Source organism: Mus musculus, chromosome 8, assembly GCF_000001635.26.
Source record: "Mus musculus strain C57BL/6J chromosome 8, GRCm38.p6 C57BL/6J".
Taxonomy (NCBI): Eukaryota; Metazoa; Chordata; class Mammalia; order Rodentia; family Muridae; genus Mus; species Mus musculus.
The window spans coordinates 91,063,749-91,083,703 of NC_000074.6; the positions used below are offsets into that span (position 1 = coordinate 91,063,749).

The 19,955-nt window shown below is 44.0% G+C and overlaps 1 protein-coding gene across 3 annotated transcripts in view; it reads left to right on the forward strand.

Annotated features, from left to right (window-relative positions):
• The first annotated feature begins 6,308 nt into the window (after positions 1-6,308).
• Rbl2 (RB transcriptional corepressor like 2) overlaps positions 6,309-19,955 on the forward strand; it is a 53,788-nt gene continuing 40,141 nt past the window's right edge. For 2 of the 3 annotated variants that reach the window (NM_011250.4, NM_001282001.1), the window contains exons 1-5: positions 6,309-6,658; positions 10,395-10,525; positions 12,167-12,367; positions 15,132-15,196; positions 19,551-19,679. In NM_011250.4, the coding sequence (NP_035380.3) occupies positions 6,428-6,658; positions 10,395-10,525; positions 12,167-12,367; positions 15,132-15,196; positions 19,551-19,679 (757 nt within the window). In that variant the 5' untranslated portion in view covers positions 6,309-6,427. The remainder of the gene's footprint in view (positions 6,659-10,394; positions 10,526-12,166; positions 12,368-15,131; positions 15,197-19,550; positions 19,680-19,955) is intronic. The other variant, NM_001282000.1, reaches the window with a different exon arrangement.

A 19,955-nucleotide genomic window follows, 5' to 3' on the forward strand; every position in this document is an offset into this window, starting at 1 on the left:
ACCTTGATCCAAAAGCAGCCAGCTCTTCCTCACTGGGCAGAGCTTGAGCACTAGGAGCCCTCAAAGCCCACCTACAGTGACACACTTCCTCCAACAAGGCCACACCTCCTAATAGTGCCACTTCCCATGGGCCAAGCATATTCAAACCATCACGAACCTATGTGCTCTTAAACACCCAATAGGAAAGTATTAAAAATGACATAACAAGACCAAGCTCTACAGGAAGCAGTTAACCTGTGTTGGCTCTGTGAAGGTATTCTTGCAGGTGAGCAGCTGTAGACTATCCAAAGGAGACTTAACCAGGTCTTATTAAAAGTATTTCAACAATTGTAAAACTCCAGAAATTTACTAAAGTGGTTTCACCTGTCAAAGATAAACAGTTTCTTTGTTGTAGCAATAGACAGCCACTTAGGGGGCTCCATCATTAAGAGCACTGGCTACTCTTCCAAAGGATCTGGGATTCAATTCCCAGTGCCCACATGGTGGCTCACAGACATCTGAAACTCTAGTCCCAGGGAATCCAACAAGGTCTTCTAGCTTCCAGGGGCACTAGACATGCATGCAGTGCATAGATATGTATGCCGGTAAAACATCTAAACACATAAAACAAAGATTTAAGTAAATTAGGTAAAGCCAGGCAGTGGTGGCTCATGCCTTTAATCCCAGTACTTGGGAGGCAGAGGCAGGCAGATTTCTGAGTTCGAGGCCAGCCTGGTCTACAGAGTGAGTTCCAGGACAGCCAGGGACACACAGAGAAACCCTGTCTCGAAAAACCAAAAAAAAAAAAAGAAAGGTAAATTTTTAAAGTAAATTAGCTTTCATACCTGCTTCTAGATTAAGAACTCTGGTCACCCAACCACAATGGCCGTAATTGTATCCTTATACTCGTTCCTCTTGCATCATGATTCAAAGAGCTCAGAGATTCCTTCATGGCTGTCACAAGTTACATGTGCCTCACTTGACTCTCTTCTACTGTCTTGTTCCCTTAAAGTCTGCTTCAGGGAGCACTCTTGTCTACCCATCTTTACTTCTCACAAAGAGAGCACTCCTCCAACCCTTGGAACACTCTCTAGACATCACCCTTTGACCTCTGCCTTATGCACTTACTTGGAAGCTTTGTTTAAAGAAGCCAAGAAGTCATTAAGAGCCGAGTCCTCCAGATGTGTAGGTTTGCCTGTGTCTGTGTCTTGATGTATTTTTGTTACATACGTGTGCTGGTTGGGTTTTGTCAACTTGACCCAAACCTCAATATATCTGGGAATTGCCTCCAGAAGACTGTCCTGTAGGCAAGTCTGTGAAGGCATTTTCTTGGTTGTGGATTGATGTGGGAGGGCCTAGCCTAGGAGTGATACCAACCCAAGGAAGTAGTCCTGAGTTGTATAAGAAAACAAACGGAGAAAACCAGTAAGTAGCATTCCCCTGTCCTCTGTGACTTCTTTCTCAGTCCCTGTCCCCAGGCTTTTGTCTTGTGTGGGAATCCAGACAGACTCAAGACTTTCTCAGAGGCACTGAAGGAATAATAAAGGGAGTGTTATTTCTGTGTCTTTGTCCAGAGGTGGAGTTGGCAAGGTCATTGTGAGGCCGGAGCCAGTGCCTCAAAGGTTGTGGTTTCTGAGAACCCAACTCCTCCCCCTGGGCTGTGGTTATGAGTCCTAAGACAGCCGTGTCTGAAGTACCACATGTTCTCTTTGCCAGTGTTGTCTGACTCCCTCCTGACCTCGGGCCATCTCTCTGATAAACAGTTTATAGGATGCTGTACTTCTTAATAAACTTGCGTGGCATGAGCTTAGGCAAGACCCCCTGGTCCCAGCTAATGCCTTTGTCTTCCTTATTTCTCATTCCCTGTCCTCTGAACTCAATACCTCACCATTCAGCACACTTATTCTTGTGGGTCTGGGTCAGTCTCGAACTCCTGCCTTGGATTCCCTCAGTGAGCTGTGACTAGGGATGTGTAAGCCAAAGAAACCCTGTCCTACCGAGTTGCTTTTGGCCATAGTGTTTATCACAGCAACAGAAAGCAAACTAGAATAACACCTTTAGACAAATGTTCTGTCACATGTTTTTATGATAAAGTCCCCAAAAAAGGGTTTAATGAATTCTGATTCAAAAATGTAAACAAATGTGAGAAGTTAGTGATTTTAAATTTATGGGGGGAGGGTAAGGTTGCATTATATGAGAATATCATCAGGCAATTTAAATTAAATGTTAAAAATAACAATATACACTTTGGCACTATTCTCTAGCTATATCTACTTTATAAAACACAAAAAGTAATTAAGTGTGGCCTATGTCTTTTCGAGACAGGGTTTCTCTGTGTAGCCCTGGCTGTCCTGGAACTCACTTTGTAGACCAGGCTGGCCTCGAACTCAGAAATCCGCTTGCCTCTGCCTCCTGAGTGCTGGGATCAAAGGCGTGCACCACCACACCCGGCTTATGGCTTTAAAATAAAAGTCTAATATTACATCAGGAATTTCCTTTTGAAAAGCTAGTCGGAATTGTATTCTTTAAACATGAATTTTAGGTATCCAAATAATAGAGTGTCAAGATTATTAGAAAGATGTTTAAAATCATTATTTTGAATTTGCATATTCTAAGGAATGCTGATTTATTGACCCTGAATCTCAAAGAGAAACTTGTTTGTTTTCACTGTGTATTATAATTCTAACTATAATATAATAGGGGATCATTACTGCTTACTGAAATATCACATTAAAAAGACAAAAAGGAACCATTAAATGTATGAAAGAGATATACAAGTATAGAAACCTGTTGTTTTTTTAATTTATGTGTTTTATTTACAGAGGATCTGAGCTCAGTTCCCAGCACCCACAGCAGGCAGCTCGCAGCCCCTGTAACAAGCTCTAGGGCGCTCAATGCCTTGTTTTGTCCTCTGTAGGTACACACAGTCACCGGCACACACCTACATACAGACACACACAGAGACACAGATACAGACAGGCAGGCAGGCAGACAGACACACACACACACACACTTCAAATCAAAATAACTCTTTTTAAAAAGAAGAAGAAAGAAATAGTAGCCTTTGTAACTCCAGTCCCAGAGGATCTGACACCCTCTTGACCTCTATGGGCAACAGGCACACATACAGTGTACAAACAAACACACAGGCCAAACACCCATACACATAAACTAAATTAATTGATACATTTTTTAAATAAAGCAGATACATTTTATGCACTCGCTCATTCTCCCTGAGACAGGCCATCTGGGGTGCAGCACACTAGGTTCTCATTGCTTGTGTGAGGCCTTGAGAGTCACTGGGTCAAGCTCCAAGCTGTTATGGCCCAACTAATAGAGAGTGGAGAACTTTTGCTTTTCTTTTTGGTCATTGTTATTTTGGGGTCTTTTTTTGTCTCTACACTTCCCCCTCACAACAGGATATCCAGGTAAAATCTTCTTTTTTTAAATTATTTAATTTTATGTGTGTGAGGGCATCAGAACCCATTACAGATGGTTGTGAGCCACTTTGTGGTTGCTGGGAATTGAACTCAGGACCTCTTAACCACTGAGCCATCTCTCCAGCCCCCAGGTAAAATCTTTGGCAAAGGAGTTAAGCTTGCTTTCTTCTGAAACTGCTCCGGAGCAGAAGGGGGAAGGTGCTGCTCCTCACTGCTGGGCTGTCCACAGAGTGGACAAATGTAGGTTGCATTTGGAGGAGGGAGGTGATCACAGGAGGTTAACGGTCGGACTGTGACATTGCTCACAAACTAAGAGGGCCTCAGTGCAGCGGGAGACAGCATCAGCAGAGATGATAATGGTTGCTATTTCTGTGGTAAAAAAAAAAAATGACCTGAGCTTAATGGCATGTAATCAAGAATATATCAAACATGCCACTGGGTTGGGTGTAAGAAGGGGCCAAAGACAGAAAGCAAGAGACATCAAGAGCAGGGCTGTGGGAGCTAAGGCAGCCCAGACACCTGGAAAAATCTGCCCAGAAGCCATCGTCCTCTGTAGGTCTGCTCACCAGAAGGCAGCATGCAGCAGAGTAGTAGTCTTTCAGTTAAAGGCTGCTAGGAGTGAGGGGTTCACAAGACTCCACTCTCCCCAAGGCATAGCCACTGCTAAGTTTCTCCATGTTCCTGTAAATAGTCCCTCCCTCTCCCCTCCCCCCACCTGCGAAAAGCCCTAATTAAACTCACTGAGTCATGAAATAAATAAATGCATGAAAGAGAAAAAAGGTTAGTTGGGGCATGGAAGGGGATCAACAGGAACGCTAGGAAACAGAAGAGTAAATGGGGGGAATAAAAGATTAAAATATAAACATGCATGGAGGAATCATATCCATTAAGTGTAATTAATATGTATTAACACACAAAACTGTAAAATCCCACTTATTTCAAAGTCTTGAGGCAAGATAGCTAATTATGACAGAGAGGGGACATTAACGCAGATGCCACGAGTCTAGAAGAGGGTGTAAATGCCCTTGGAACTGGAGTTCCAGGTGGTTGTGAGTGTGACATGGTTGTCTGAACTCGAACTCAGGCCCTCTGGAAGAGCAGTCAGTGGTCTTGACGACTAAGCTATCTCTCCAGCCTACAAAATTGTCAAAATAGCTAATGGATGATGACTTCAATCCAATGTCCTCATGGCCTAGAACTAAGTATCTTTTTGGTCAGTATTGTTTGCGCACGTGTGCATTTGTTTGAATACATTGGTGTGTGTCTTCAAGCCTGTGCACACTGTGTGTAGAAGCCATAGAACAGCCTCAAGTGTTATTTCCCAGGCCCCTCTCTTTTTCAGATCCTGCCTCTCACTGGCCAGCAAGTGAGACTCTCCTCAGGACTCCACCAGCTTATGTTCTCCCCCCCCCCCGCCCCCCTCCACCCCCCCCCACCCCTCCACCTCCCCACACACCTCCACGCCCCCCCCACCCCACCCCCCGCTGCTGAGATTACAAGCCAACCCTCCATTCCTGGCTTTTAACACCTGCTCCCGCAACACATGTGAGTTATACAGGTTGATCTCAGGTGAGGGATTTTTTTTTTGCCACTGAGAATCTCCCCAGCCCTTTTCAATCAATGTGTTTATCTCCACTAGATTCTCTTCACCACTTAAGCCCATGCAATGTGCCTTAAAAGTTTCTTTTCCGTGAGCAAATTCTTTGAAATTCCCTTCATATCTAAGCTTAGTTAGAGATTCGGTAGCTTTAACACCTCAAATCATAAATATAGGAAAGTTTCAAGCCCGGGGACAAAAGGCTGAGGTGCCTATTTAACATATCAAAGAGGACCTGGCTGCTCTGTTCTCCTGGTAGCCCTCAACCTCTACCTGTTACCATAGCCAGCCCCCTACCCAAAACTCTCCAGCTCAAGGGGTGGGCTGTGCTTTCCTATATAATCCAGACATTTTAGTTTCTAGCTCGGTGTACCTTTGGGCCTTCTAGCTGCTGCACCTGGTTCCCCTCTCTCCCCTCTCTCCCTTCACCTCCCGCGCCCCCTCCCCGCACTCTCCTCCCTCAGGTGGCTCAGGGTCATGTCCACTCTGGACTCACTCAGATGTCCCTGCTCTACGCTCTTCCTTTTATCTGTAAGAAACTTTAGCCGTATCTAGGAGCAGTTATGTGATAGCTAATATACATTTTAAGTTATTCTTGAAAACACATTCATGATTATTTGTGTGATTGAGGGTTGAGGGTTGAGGGTTTTTTATTTTGTTTTTGTTTGGTGAAGTGAGATCAATTCTTAGCTCAATATACCTTTGCCATTGATAGCGTTGACATAGGAGTGTCACTTGAGGAATCCTCTCTGTTGGATTGACCTGTGGGTCTTGCCTAGGGAGGTGGCGGCCGCGGGGGTGGCGTTGTATTAAGAAAGTAGCTGATAAAGCAACGGGGAGCTAAGTCAGTAAGCAGCGTCCTGCTTTAACCTCCGTCAATGATGAACTGTAAAGACTAAAATGAAATAAGCCCTTTCCTCTCCGAGTTGGTTACAGTCCGTGTTTATCTCAGCAACAGAGACTAGAAAGGGCAGGCAAACTATTATCTTTACTTTGGACCTTTTAGCTTTACTATCTGAGGACCTCTAGGTGAGGATGTGTGTAAAGGGCTTATATACTAAATCCTGTCGATATTTCTTGGTCTTTTTCTCTTCAAACGAGCCTTCTGAATGGTCTCACTATTGAGAGATGCTTTTTAAAACGGTAGAGGACGTGTCCATTCACCCCTAAATGATGCACAGCTCGTTTTTTGCTTTCTTCTTCCATGACTTTTGGTCTCCCTGAGATCCCGGCCGAGACTACATTTCCCAGCAGGCCGTGCTCAGACCTACGGGTGCCCGCATGGGACTGAGGAACTTTGGGGGCGGCACAGTAGCAGGACAGGCTGCTGACGGGCCGGCGCTTCGCGGTTTGAATGGCTGCGGGCCCGGGCCCTGAGCGCATCTGAAGAGCCGCGGCCTCGGGGTGCGCCATGGCATCTGGAGGCAACCAGTCGCCACCGCCTCCTCCAGCTGCTGCAGCCAGCTCGGAGGAAGAGGAGGAGGATGGCGACGCCGCGGATCGCGCGCAGCCCGCGGGGTCCCCGAGCCATCAGATCCAGCAGCGGTTCGAGGAGCTGTGCAGCCGCCTCAACATGGACGAGGCGGCGCGCGCCGAGGCCTGGAGCAGCTACCGCAGCATGAGCGAGAGCTACACGCTGGAGGTGCGTGCTCAGATCCTCCGTGGAGATCGGGGACTCGGGGTGGCCCTAGGATCACTTGGTCGTTTGCCCCGCACCATTGCCTCCCCCTGGCTTTGCGGCCGTCAGAGGAAACTCATTAAGTTTCAGGCTTGCTTACGTGTGAGAATGGCTTAGGATTTATTGTCCCCCACCCCCCGGGCAGATGAAAAGCGGGTGTAGACACACAACATTTGTTGCTGAACTTGGGCACTCTTTTTGGCTGTCATCCAGGTGTAGGCTTGTTATGTTCCGTTCTTGGGACGGGGCTTTGCAGTTGACGAAAATGGCTATTCGGGCTAGTGCCTGTCAACTCTGCAGGCACCTCCCCTGTATGGGCCAATGGGAAGTGACACGGAAGTCCGGATTGTTTTTCAGCTGCCTGTGCGTATGACCCTTTGATTTTATATATGGAAGCTTATCGAAGTAGCAGAGCAAAGAGGCCCCCGACCCGAAGGCTAAGCAAGGTGTTATTTAACTATGATATGGATGTACTTGTGCCATTCTTCTGAGTCGGTTTATTTCTATTTTTTTAAAAATCGACACACATCGAATTCCCCTCTCTCCATTTGTTACACTCACAAAAAAAAGAAACATGGCAGCTTTAGACCTGTGTCTGAGTGACTCTGGACAAGTTTTTAACCACAGTGAAACTCAGTTATGTTGTGTGAGCAGTTTTGTTACTTGTGCCCACTTCAAAGTGCTTACCTAAAGCTTAACTAAAGCAATGTGTGTATGTGTGCAGAAAATTTCCTAGACTGAAGCAGTCTGGCTGAAGAGACCGTAGCCGCCTTCCTTACCCAGTGTTTCCGATAGCCAGGCAAAGAGGAGAACTTCTGGTTTGAAGGACACAAATACTCCCAAACGAATTCTTACTTCACCTTAGAGATGACGCTGTAAATTAGCAAGAATGAGTATTATAACATAGCAGAGACTTCAAATCACAGACTAAGTCATATGAAGCCTGGTGTCACATATGCAAGTGGCATTTAACAGATGCTTAGTAAATTAGTGTGTGTGTGTGTGTGTGTGTGTGTGTGTGTGTGTGTGTGTGTGTGTGTTGGTCAGAGGACGGCTTTGGGGAGTCAGTCTATCTTTTCACCCGTGGATCACTGCAAGTCTGTTAAATCTGTTGGTCAGCTAGTGCCTTTACCTGCTCAGCCTTGCCAGCTCGACTAGTAAATCGTTTTGAAAACATAGTCACTATTTCTTGTTTGGCTGAGGCGTTCTATTTATTTGTTTGTTTATTATTTATGTCTTATTTGGATTGGTTAGTGAGGTTTTAATCTCGATTCTTAGCCCAGTTGACCCTTGCCATAGCTTCAGTTGTCAACTTGACACACCTGGGAATGGGGAGGCCTCATCTGAGGAGTCACCTCCATCAGATGGATGGTGGGCATGCCTGTGGGGCATGGAGGTGGGCATGCCTGTGGGGCATGCTCTATCATCAGATGGACGGTGGGCATGCTCTATCATCAGATGGATGGTGGGCATGCCTGTGGGGCATGCTCTTAGTTGCTAATTGATGTCGCCCACAGTGGGCTATGCTGCCCCTCCTGGTCCTGGACTGTATAAGGGAGGCCTCATTAGCTGTTTCAGCTCTTGCCTCCCAGTTCCTGCCTGGAGCTCCCAATGATAGCCTGTAACCCTTTCCTCCCCAAGTTGCTTTTAGTCATGGTGTCTATCTTAGCACATCTAGGACAGCCCTATACTGGCACGAATACTTGTTCATTTTGGAGTATTTCCTGAGCCCCTATCTCTTGCCATAGGTTTTCTAGGTACTGGGAAGAAAGCAGTGGGTGAAACCTAAAACTCCCTGATGCATGAGTTTCCGGTCAGGAATACTGGAGAATAAGTAATGTAGACCAGCAGTTGTCTGAAAACATACAGAGGAAATAAAGCACACTTGATCATTAATACTTACCATCTGCTTTAGAATTCTCTCAACTGTTTTCCTGAAATCGATTTGAAAATTTTATTTTATGCAAATAAATGCTTTGCCCACATGTATGACTATGTACCAAAATGCAGGCTTGGAACCTAAAGAGGTCAGAAGAGGGTGTCAGAGCCCCTGGATCTGGCATTATTCGGTGAAGTGCCACCACATGGGTACTGGGAACGAAAACAGAGACCTCTGGGAGAGCAGTCACTGCTCTTAACCACTGAGCCATCTCTCCAGCCCCATATTCTGAATTCTTGTAGTTTATTTAATTCTCACTGTTGTCAATGAAGAAAATGAAACCTCTGGACTTAAGTAGTTTGCCCATGGTGAGCTCTCTAATATGTGGCCAAGGCAGATCTACTTGAGTTCCATGGCCATGGACTGTGAATTAGAAATATCTCTTCTCCCCACTTCCACCCATTTTTTTTTTGTTTGTTTGTTTGGGTTTGGTTTGGGTTTTTTGGGGGGGAGCGAAGGAGGGGAGTTATATGAGACAGGGTGTCATCTAGTACAGCCTGGCCTTGAACTTGCTGAGGGTGTAGCTGAGAATAACCTTGAACGTCAGATCCTCAAGCCAGTTGGGGTTGGAAGAGTGGGCCACCATGTCCAGTTCATGTCCAGGACCTCAAGCACACCAGGGAAGCAGGACCCACCAAGCTGTCTCCTCAGCCTGACAACGACTGTTAAGGAATTTTTTCAATAGATATTTGTTAGGGTTAATGATGAACCAGGTCAGAGGAATCTTTTCTCTGTTGGTGGTGGCCCCAGGCATGTATTACTTTACAAAGCGCATCTCCATTTCCTTCATCCTTCAAGTGTTGTAACATTCTCATGGGTAAGACTGTTTGTTTTCCCTTTTCGGGGAATGATGTAGTTACAAATTCTCTCATCTCCCTTAAACCCTTCTTTAGAACAAAGATGACATTGTAACCGCTTAGCTGTATCCTTCCCAGTAGATCCTGATGGCAGAAACATTCAGTAGTTGAAAAGCTCAGTTCACCTCGAGGCCAGACAATTGGGGAAAATTACACCACCATGGGATTGAGGATGCTGTAGTGGAGTGTGTGTGGTGAGGCCTCGGGTTCTAATACCAGCAGTCACAAGACAAAAACCAAAGACCAAAACAGTCCTCCAAACCAAACACGGCACGAAACCATTGCTCAGAGCTATGCTGACGGGAAGGAGAGAGGATTTGTTGGGTAACGCACTGTGTGAACATGTGGACCTGAGCCTGGATCTCAACCTCCTTGCTGAAAGCTGGGATACCGCGCTGTGGTGTGGGAATTCGGGCAGTACAAGGTAGATGCCTCGTTTCTGCATCAAAATGACTGTTGTCTCACCCGGAAGCATTGAGTCACAAGGGTGGGCGTAGCTCAGCATGGCAGGGCTCCTTGGGCATCTCTCTCTAACTAACTGGCCACTGCCATATTTTCTCTCTCAGCATGACAGTTGAAGGAAGTCACACTTTTTCTATGCTGGTTTATGACACTCTCAAAGACAGAGGAGGTGGTATTAGCGTTCCCTTCTGTGACCTTTGAAGTTGTATAGCATCACTAATACCTGTGGTGTTAGTAGAGACAGTCAGATAAAGAGGCATAAAACTCTGCCCTGCTTCAGTGGAACAGAGACACAGTCCCATGCATAGACGAATGTCAGTGTCACGGACTGGAAGAGGCTGTGGGCAAGGGCCGTCATAGAAGTATCACTTTCCAGATGAGTGCAGGAAGTTTTACACTGAAGCACACAGAAGCCATTAACCAAAGCCGTTTTCTTCTTCAGGGAAATGACCTTCATTGGTTAGCATGTGCCTTATATGTGGCTTGCAGAAAATCTGTTCCAACTGTGAGCAAAGGGACCGCTGAAGGAAACTATGTATCTTTAACCAGAATCCTTCGCTGTTCGGAGCAGAGGTAAGTAGAATGCAGCTAAATTCTTAAAAACCTTAGACATCACACTGATAATGCAAATTCTCTCTGTTTACCGTTTTGTGAGCATCTAACATGTACACAGCCAAATTTAGAATCTGAGTCGTGGTTTTCCTTTACCATTTCAGAGTCCATACGAACTTGAGTGTATTTGCATTGTAATGCACTAAAGGTTATAACTTATTGTATAATGTTGCTGTAAGTTTAAATAAAGATATTGAGAAGCTTTTGAAGTTAGTCTAGATTGAAAAGGTAAATAAATATGAATTATGAGGCAGTACGCTTAGATACATATGCACAGGACTTGTGTTTTAATGTACATGGAATACGTAGTAAAATTGAAGCTGCGTATTCTCTGATCTTAAAGAAACTCCTGCACACATACAAAGATGTTTATTGCAACATTCAAAAATTCATGGTTTTTATATGTATATGAGTGCTTGCATGTATATATGTGTACCACATGGGTTCTGGTGTCTGTGGGGGCCAGAAGAAGGCATTGGATCCCCTGGAACTGGAGTTACAGATGGTTGTGAGCTGCTATGTGGCTGCTGGAACAGAACCTGGGTCCTCTGCCAAGAGCAAGAAATGCTCTTAGCCTCCGAGCCACCTCTCCAGTCCTATTCCATTTTATTAATGGAAAATTAGAAGTAACCTGTCTCTGGTCGTTGAGTGAATCAGAAAGTTATTGTATGTTCATAGGAGGGGATGGTTTTAGTAATTTAGTAATCACTTATTTAGTGATTTAGATATTTCCATGTATTGACATTAGTGAATCTCAGAAACATTAAATGAAAATTAAGTTGCAGAATGTTACTTATAGTGTGATACATTTTACATAAAATGTAAAAGCCAACAAAAGATACTACTTATTTTTTTATGACTATATGTAAGGAAAAATAATCAAACTAACTTCAGAATTGGGGTTGCATTTGAAGGGGTGGAGCACTAGATTAGGAAGATATATAAATTAAAATTTGGACTGTTTCTATCCTTACTTTAGTACCTTTTTAAAAACTTTAAGGTTCATTTCATTATTTTATGTGTACAAGCATTTTGCCTGTCTGCATGTATATATGCATGTATGCATGTATGTGGTACCATGTGCATGTTTGCTGTCCAAGGAGGTTGGAAGAGGACATCAGATCCCCTGGGACTGTAGTAAAAGATGGTCATGTGTGACCTTGTGGTTGCTAGGCACTGTCCTCTGCGAGAACAGCAAATACTCTCTCCAGCCCTATAGTTCTAGTATTTAAAAGATCAGAGCTGGGGCCATGGGTAAAACTCCTGACACACCCAGCAGAAAAATCCAAATGATAAAGTCATTGAGGAAGGCACTGAACATCAATTCCTGTCTTCCATGTGCATTCCCATGTGTCAGCTACATGAACACACACACACATACACACAAAGAAACCAAACCTGAGCAGAGTAGGTCGGGAGGCCTGGAGTGAGAAGGCGAAGGGTAGGAGATTAAGCTAACCAAAGGCATCTGCTGGATTTTATGTCGTTGTCCAAATATAATTCAATGAAATGATCTTGGTTTCCTGTATTGGCATTCACTTGTTCTGGCATAATATCACTTTTACGTTATTAAAGTGCCTCTCCTTTATTTTTAAATATCAGCCTAATTGAATTTTTTAACAAGATGAAGAAGTGGGAAGACATGGCAAATCTGCCCCCACATTTCCGAGAACGTACTGAAAGATTAGAAAGAAACTTCACTGTTTCTGCTGTGATTTTTAAGAAATATGAACCCATTTTTCAAGACATTTTTAAATATCCCCAAGAAGAACAGCCTCGCCAGCAAAGAGGAAGAAAACAGAGGTATGTGTCTCTTCTCTCCGGGAAAATGCTTTCAGAAATAACCCCCGAGAAGCCGGGACTTCTCTGCTTGTTTGATTTGAGACAGGGCCTCGCTATGTAACCTTGGAGGTATGGGATTCACTATGTAGACCAGGCTAGCCTTCAGCTCAAAGATCTGCCTGCCTCTGCATCTAAGTCCTGGGATTAAAGACATATACTACCATGCCTGGCTTAAAAAGTATTTTTTTTTTAAATAATAATTTGTTGTTGCTCTCTGCCGTATGTTAGAAATTCCCTGGCTTCTTTCACAATTCAAAATGTTTGGGCTTTATACTGATATAATTTACATTGATATAATTTGCATTGATATAATTTGAACTTTACATTGATATAATTTTCTCTTTTTATTTAAGCAACCAAAAGTGCAGGTTGCACAAGTCAGGCCCCACCACTTTTTCCAGTTGACTTTCTTGGCATTGATCAGATACTGATATTTTCTATTATTTAACCTTTATGTCAAACTGAATAATAGTCCCTGAAATGAGTTTGATGTTCATAACCAGTCAACACCAAAGAAACTAGGTTAGGTGAGAATAGGGGGAATTCACCTACTGTAAACTTGTTTTCTGGTCAGGTTTACAAAAGCAGCTTCCTCCAGCTAGTTTTCCCTGTCTTTACGAGTACAGACACAATCTGGCCTCCTTTAATAGCCAAGGTTATTTAAACAGAAAGGGAAGCGTTGCTTTTAAAGTATGTGAGGAACTTTTTTCTTAAGTAGAACTATAACAGTATTCATAAATGTACAAGAGGCTGGCTATAGTTACACAGGACTAAAATCCCAGCATTAAGGAGGCTGAGGCAGAAGGATCACCTGGACTGTATAAAAGAGATTCTGTTTTAGCCAAAAAGAGAGAAATAAAATAAAACAAACTCAAAACCTGCTAAAATGGGGGAAAAGGATATCATTGTGTAGCCCAGGCTGGCCTCAAACTTACTATTCTGCTGCACCAGCCTTCCAGGCTCTGGGGTTACAGGAACGTTCCGCCACACCCAGTTTACTCTATAGGTCTTGGCACTTTCTAGCACTCTCTGCTAACAGTCAGACTAGGATGTATGGCACATAACTGTGTGTCGTGAGGCAAGCACTCTTCCCCGGTGTGAGCGTGTAATATGACAACCTTAGGGGTCTGAGCCTTGTTATATGGGGGAAATAAACTTCTAGAAAGCAGGCGGTCCGTGCACCTGACAGTGGGTAGAACTGCAGAACCCGTATGCTTTACCATGGTGGCCTGGCCTCATGAGTATGACTGTAATGTACAGCTGCGACTATGTCTCTGTGTGTTAAACACAACAAATTACCGATTTGGTATTGTGTTGTGGATGGGCATTCAAAAAGAACCGTGATCTCTCTTCTGAGAGCTGACAGTAAAGCAAGAGAGAAGAAATAACATACAGGCCATAAGAGTGTAGCAGGCACAGAGAAGTGAGATTTCTGAGGCCAAGATAAACCTAGATGACCCAGTTTGATAGCAGTGCATAGAGGAAGCAGAGGGTAGGACTTGGCAGGTGACTTTAGAGATAGAGATGGGGCCTTCAGTACAGAGGAAATAGTGGTGCAGAGGCCCAAGAGAGGCTTGCGGAGCAGATTGGTTAGGTATAGGTACTTCCAGGCCCCTAATGTTAAGAGCTAAAATGTATAGTAGCTATATATTACAAGCAAAAAGGCCTACATTTTATATTTGAGGCTGATCAAAATCACAAATAGGTTATTATATACTATTGCAGAAAGGCCATAACTTTTTTTCTTTTTGAGACAGCGTCTCATGTAGCCCAAGTAGTCAGCATAGGTTTGACTGATTCTCACAATGACTATGACCTGAAGCCAGTACCACTCCTAAATAGAGTATCTTGGACAGATGAAGGAGAAGGGGCCAGGGAAACAAGAGCCTGCTGGTGCTAGGACCAGAACTAAACCAGCCCCTAGCTCTTCTCCAGAACCGGCTGCTCTTCTTGTTCCTGCTGTAAAGCTGGGCATGGTGACATCCACCCATCATCCTAGCATTTGGCAGATATAGGTGTTCAAGGTCAGCCTCTACTACATAGCAAGTTCAAGGCCAGCCTGGGTGACATGAGATCTTGTCTCCAAAAACAAAAATAAAATGAAAGATGAGGCTCTTGTGATTTGGGCCCTATAGAAGTCAGGTTTAAGCACTGGCAAGAGATCTTGGCAGAAAAGCCAAGCTACAGCAGGTCTGAGATCCCCGTTAGCAGACAGCTTGGTCAAATACAACAGGTCTCTTAGTGGATGGAGTGTAGGCATAAGGATAAGGCCAGAGTTTACTTCAGAATGACCTTTTGTGGTTTTATAGTGTGGAGTATTCTAGGGAGAGGGTTACAGTCCATGTGCACAAGGCGAAGCGGTAACCCCAGACTGCCTGCAGCCTGGAAGCAGCGTTAGCTGTACTGACGTCAGCACCAGAGCTGTCGTTTTTTCCTTCTTACTTTGTGCCTTCTGTTCTTGACCCCAGAGACATAGAAAGGATTCTGTTTGTTTGTTTGTTTGTTTGTTTGTTTGTTTGTTTTACCTCTGAGCTGCTTTTTCTCCCTCCCAGCTGTTTGCTTTCAGTATTTGGTTGGGACAGAGCATCTTGTACATTTCCCTGAAAAGCTACATCTGTTATCCCTCACCTGCCCCCGGCTTGTTTTGTATCTGATTTGAGTCGTTTGGGTTGTCTTTTTGTGATTGTTATATTTGTCTCACAACTTTGTTTTTCTCCCTCTCCAGGCGACAGCCCTGTACCACATCAGAAATTTTCCATTTTTGCTGGGTGCTTTTTATATATGCGAAAGGTAAGAGTAACGAGTATTCAGACAGGAGTTAGCTAGCCATTTCTAGGTGCTGATTTCGTCTGCTGTGTTATGAATCAGGAAGAAAGCCTCACTTTTCGTATGAGGCTCTTCGTTACTATCTTTACAGTATCCATGTCTCCTCGTATTAAGTGTCACACCCTTCGCTTTAGTCTTGACCACGCCTCTTTGACGTGAAGCTATTCCTCTGAGTCGTGAACAGAACGACCACACTGTGCATTACCGTGTACGTGGGGCTCCGCTCCTCGTAAGCTGTGTCTGATTCACTGAGTGGGACTGAAGTCCTCAGAATAGGTTAAATGACTTTCTGTGTGTCTACAGGTAAGGAGTGTGACTAATCTTAATTAGATGCTTCGAATCTCATTCTCTCCTCTTCTCATTCCATTACCCCCCGGCAAGGTATGCATGCACTCAGTACACCTCTGTGACTTTGGTATATTCTGTCTAGAGATAAAGCTTAACAGTCTAAAGGAGAAGGTACAATCAGATACATTAGGGTTTTCTCTATAGACTGTGCATACTGCTGCCACTAAGTAGTTCAATGAGATACAAAGTGTCAGAATTGGAAGGAGCTCCATGCATACTGGAGGCCCCCCTTTATGTATGCAGGATACCTCCTAAGACCCGAAACCAAAGATAGCTCCACCTCTTGAATGCTATGATTCTTGCTATACATACCTACATAAAGTTTAATTTATACATCAAACACAGTAAGAGATAATAAGAACAGAACAGTTATGGTAGTATAGTAGATGTTATATAAATTCTGTCTCTGTCAATTACTTTATTGTACTCTGAAGTCTTAGCAGCAGCAGCATAGAATTCTTTTAAGGTTTCTGTTTTCTATGCAAGGGTGTTTACCTGCATGTCTGTCATCATGTGCATGCAGTATCGGAGGAGGTCAGAAGGGGGCATCGGATATTCAAATGCTTGTGATTGTCCAAGAAGTTGCTGGGAATTCAACCCTGGGCTCTCTGGAAAAGCAGCCAGTGCTCTTAACAACTGAGCCATCTCTCCAGCCCTTTTAAAAGCCTTTTTTAAAATTTAAATTAAGGACACTCAACTTTTCACTTAATGGAAACACTTTCATCTTCTGGCTTTTCTTTGGCAAATTGCTATATGACCTTAGGATCTCTGCTAAGTGAAATACAGGTTGCTTAAATAAAATCTCTGCTGTATGGAGACAGTATATCAAATAATCACAAAAACAGCTAACTGGTTTATGGATACATCGCATATTCGTCCTAGACATGTGGGACACAGGGAGGACAGAGCTGTCCACAGAGCTGGGCAGAACAGTGAAACATGCCACTTTAAAGGTAGTTTTTATTTGTTTGAGGCTAGCTCCTTAGGCCAGTCTGACCTGGAATTTGTGACCCTCCTGCCTCAGTCTCCCTAGTACTTAGACTATAGGCATCCCTGCCTATCTGAAATTATTTTGGTCTGTTGATCAAAGGTAACTGAAACTATAAAAATAAAGCCATGGATAAGGGAACATTACTGTATAAGAGATTCATTCCCTTTATCAGATCAACTATCACAACAAATTCCTTTCAAGATGCGGCAACTAAAGCCAGAAGCTGTTAAGGTTATGCTTGCGGACAGTAACCTAGCATAACTGTCCTCTGAGAGCCTCCATCCAGCAGTTGACCAAAACAGATGCAGAACCCACAGCCAGACATTAGCCTGAGCTCAGGGAGTCTTGTGGGAAGAGCTGGGGAAAGGATTGAGGGACCCTGAGGGGATAGGAACTCCACAAGAAGGCCAACAGAATTAACTAACCTGGTCTTTTGGGGACTCCCAGAGACTGAACCACCAACCAAAAGCGCATATATGGTGCCCCCCCCAACACACATATGTAGCAGATATACAGCTTGGTCTTGTGGGTCCCCCAATAGCTGGGGTTGCCCTAACTCTATTGCCTGCCTTTGGATCCTGTTCCCCTAAGTGAGCTGCCTTGCCTGTAAAGAGCATAAATAAATAAATTAATTGAAAAAAAATAAAAGAATAATGTAAGGATTTGAACCCAGCTCTCCTGTCTCCTGGTTTGAGGCTGACCATGAAGGTGTGGTCACCAGGAGTGTTGTTGTAATTGCAGCTTGGTCCTCTCTAAGGCAGCAGAGGAGTCCCCTCTCATTATCTGAGCTATGTGCCCAGTGGAAGGAAGGGAGGGAGGGAGGGAGGGAGGGAGGGAGGGAGGGAGGGAGGGAGGGAGGGAGGGAGGGAGGGAGGGTGGGTGGGTCTTTTTGAGCTTCTTAGCTATGCTTTCCATGACAGTGACACTGGTAACCTCCTTCAGTGCAGTCAGAAGTGACAGACGTGGCCCAGTGACCGAGTGCTTGTCCAACATGCACAAGACCCTGTATTCAATCCTAAGCACCACAAATACAAAATAAAATAAAAGTGATACAAATCAATGACAAAATAAAAGCTTGGGCTTTTCTGTGAAGGCTGCCATGTTAGCTTGTGTGACTGGTAGTACATATGAGAGCAACCTTACGATTGTATTGGATAACTATGTGGCTACTAGGATTTTAATCTAGTTCGTGTGTGCTTAGGAGTGAATGTATTTTCTAGTGTATAAACTATTAAAATAATGGCAGAGTCTCAGGCAGAATCCATTGCACTTAGCTTTGTTGTACTTAGCTTTGTTTTGGGGTTGTTTTGTTGTTGCTGTTTTGAGATGGGACTCTGTCTTTGTTCCCTGGGCTGGATTGAAGCTTCCAGCATTGGGCTCAGGGGCACAGCACAGCTCAGTGTGGCTTACGTGCTGTATGCTTAGATTGGTAGCTTAGCTGCTTTAGCTCAGCGCTTGTTTTCTTTCTGGGGGAAGATCTACTTTGCCTGTAGCCTATGGTCATCGTAGATCATCTCATTCCCAGTATTTAGCATGGCAAGTGACAAGTTTGAGCTGTCACATGAAGGGCTTTTTGAGCTGAGGACCATTTTCTGTTGTCATGACACCGGAAATGTTTTGCCTAGACAAGTGAGCCAAATCTAGAGGTTAAGTCTCTTGATTAAATGGTAAAATGGCTTGTACATAACTGTCCATTTGTAAGGTCAGGGTTTGAGATGGCCAATATGTCCTCTTGGGACTGTCCTGAAATTTCACTTAGAACCCGACCTTTAGGGGCCTTTCAGCTGCGGTTAGGGGTTCCCGCGCTGCTGCAACTGCTCTGCAGTGAGTAGACACGGGCAAGTCCAGGCTTGCCAGTGACCGCTTACTCTCTTAGAAACAGGAAGTGTGGCTTCCTGCTCTATGTACAATAGGGGTAGACTTTTAATATTTTATAGCAGAGGCAAGCAAGTTAGCTTGGTTATACCAATGCAGAATTGGATCTCTTAATAATTATTTGGCCTTTCGGGCAGCAGCAGCATTTGATTGATTGATTGATTGATTGATTGATTGATTGATTGATTGATTGATTGATTGATTGATTGATGATTCAGCCTATCCCCCAAAGGAAGAGCTGACGTAGGCGGTAACTTTCTTTGGACCGAAGCAAATGGTCTGATACAGAGCCGACTGAGCTGAAGAGAAGCACGGGTGCTGGGTGCATTCGGGTAGGACTGTGTGTGGAAGTGTGGTTCGCGCTTTGTGTCTGCACTATGTGACAATGCAGAGGTGTGACCGCGGCTCTTCAGACAGATGCTCGCTAGCAGAGTGGTTCAGCATCCTTCATAAACAGCACTGTAGGATAGTGTGTCTGCAGACCTGCGCTTGTTTCATTTCCTCCCTCCCTCCCTCCTCCCTTCTCTCTCTCTCTCTCTCTCTCACTACAAGCATGGTGGTTATCCTTGGGACCTCTCTCTCTCTTACTACAAGCATGGCAGTTATCCTTGGGACAGTAGTAGCTTTTGAAGTCAAATGTCTACATCTGTGTTCCATTGGATTAATGTGAATGTCCTTTATTGCTATATAGGAAAGCATTTTAAATTGTTACTATTAGTGCTTTACCTCTAAATATATCTAGTTATTTTAACTGCAGAAAAACTTTTTTATGGAAAATAACTTGTTAGAGCTTAAAAGAGTTGGTAAATTTTTTGTGTGTGCGTTCAGCATTCTAAGGACTGGACCAATAGTAGTAGTTCATTACTAGCTACTTAATGCCTATTGAATATATATTGAATTTAATTGAAATTTTAGTTTCCATTAAATTCTTAGACATACATTAAAATGTCAGTGTCCTAAAATGTAAATTTGCCAAAACATAGTATCACTCTTGAACCAACTTGGTATAATGGTGTCTGGTGTCATTATAACTAGAGGAAGCAATTATTTTTAAAATACTGTGCAGTGGATGCTGATTGAACTGTGACTTTTCTAACCCTGTAGGGAACTTCCCCATGATTAGCGATGATCTGGTCAATTCCTACCATCTTCTGCTGTGCGCATTAGATTTAGTCTATGGAAATGCCCTTCAGTGTTCTAACCGTAAAGAACTTGTGAACCCTAATTTTAAAGGTAAGTTTATTGAAAGCCCGTGTTTCTGCATGGTTTTTACTCGTGGAAACTGTATCCCCAGATGCAGGCTTGCTAGCCTCAGAGGACATGAGTATTGGAGAAATTCTGCCACCTGAGTCGTATGAGTGCTTATACTGAAGTCAGCATCTCCAGACATTTTTTAATGTTTCACTTTATTTTATGTGTATGGGTGTTTTGTCTGCATGTATGTTTGTGTACCACATGTGTGCCTGCTGTTCCCACAGGCCAGAAGGAGAGTGTTAAATCCTGTGTAAC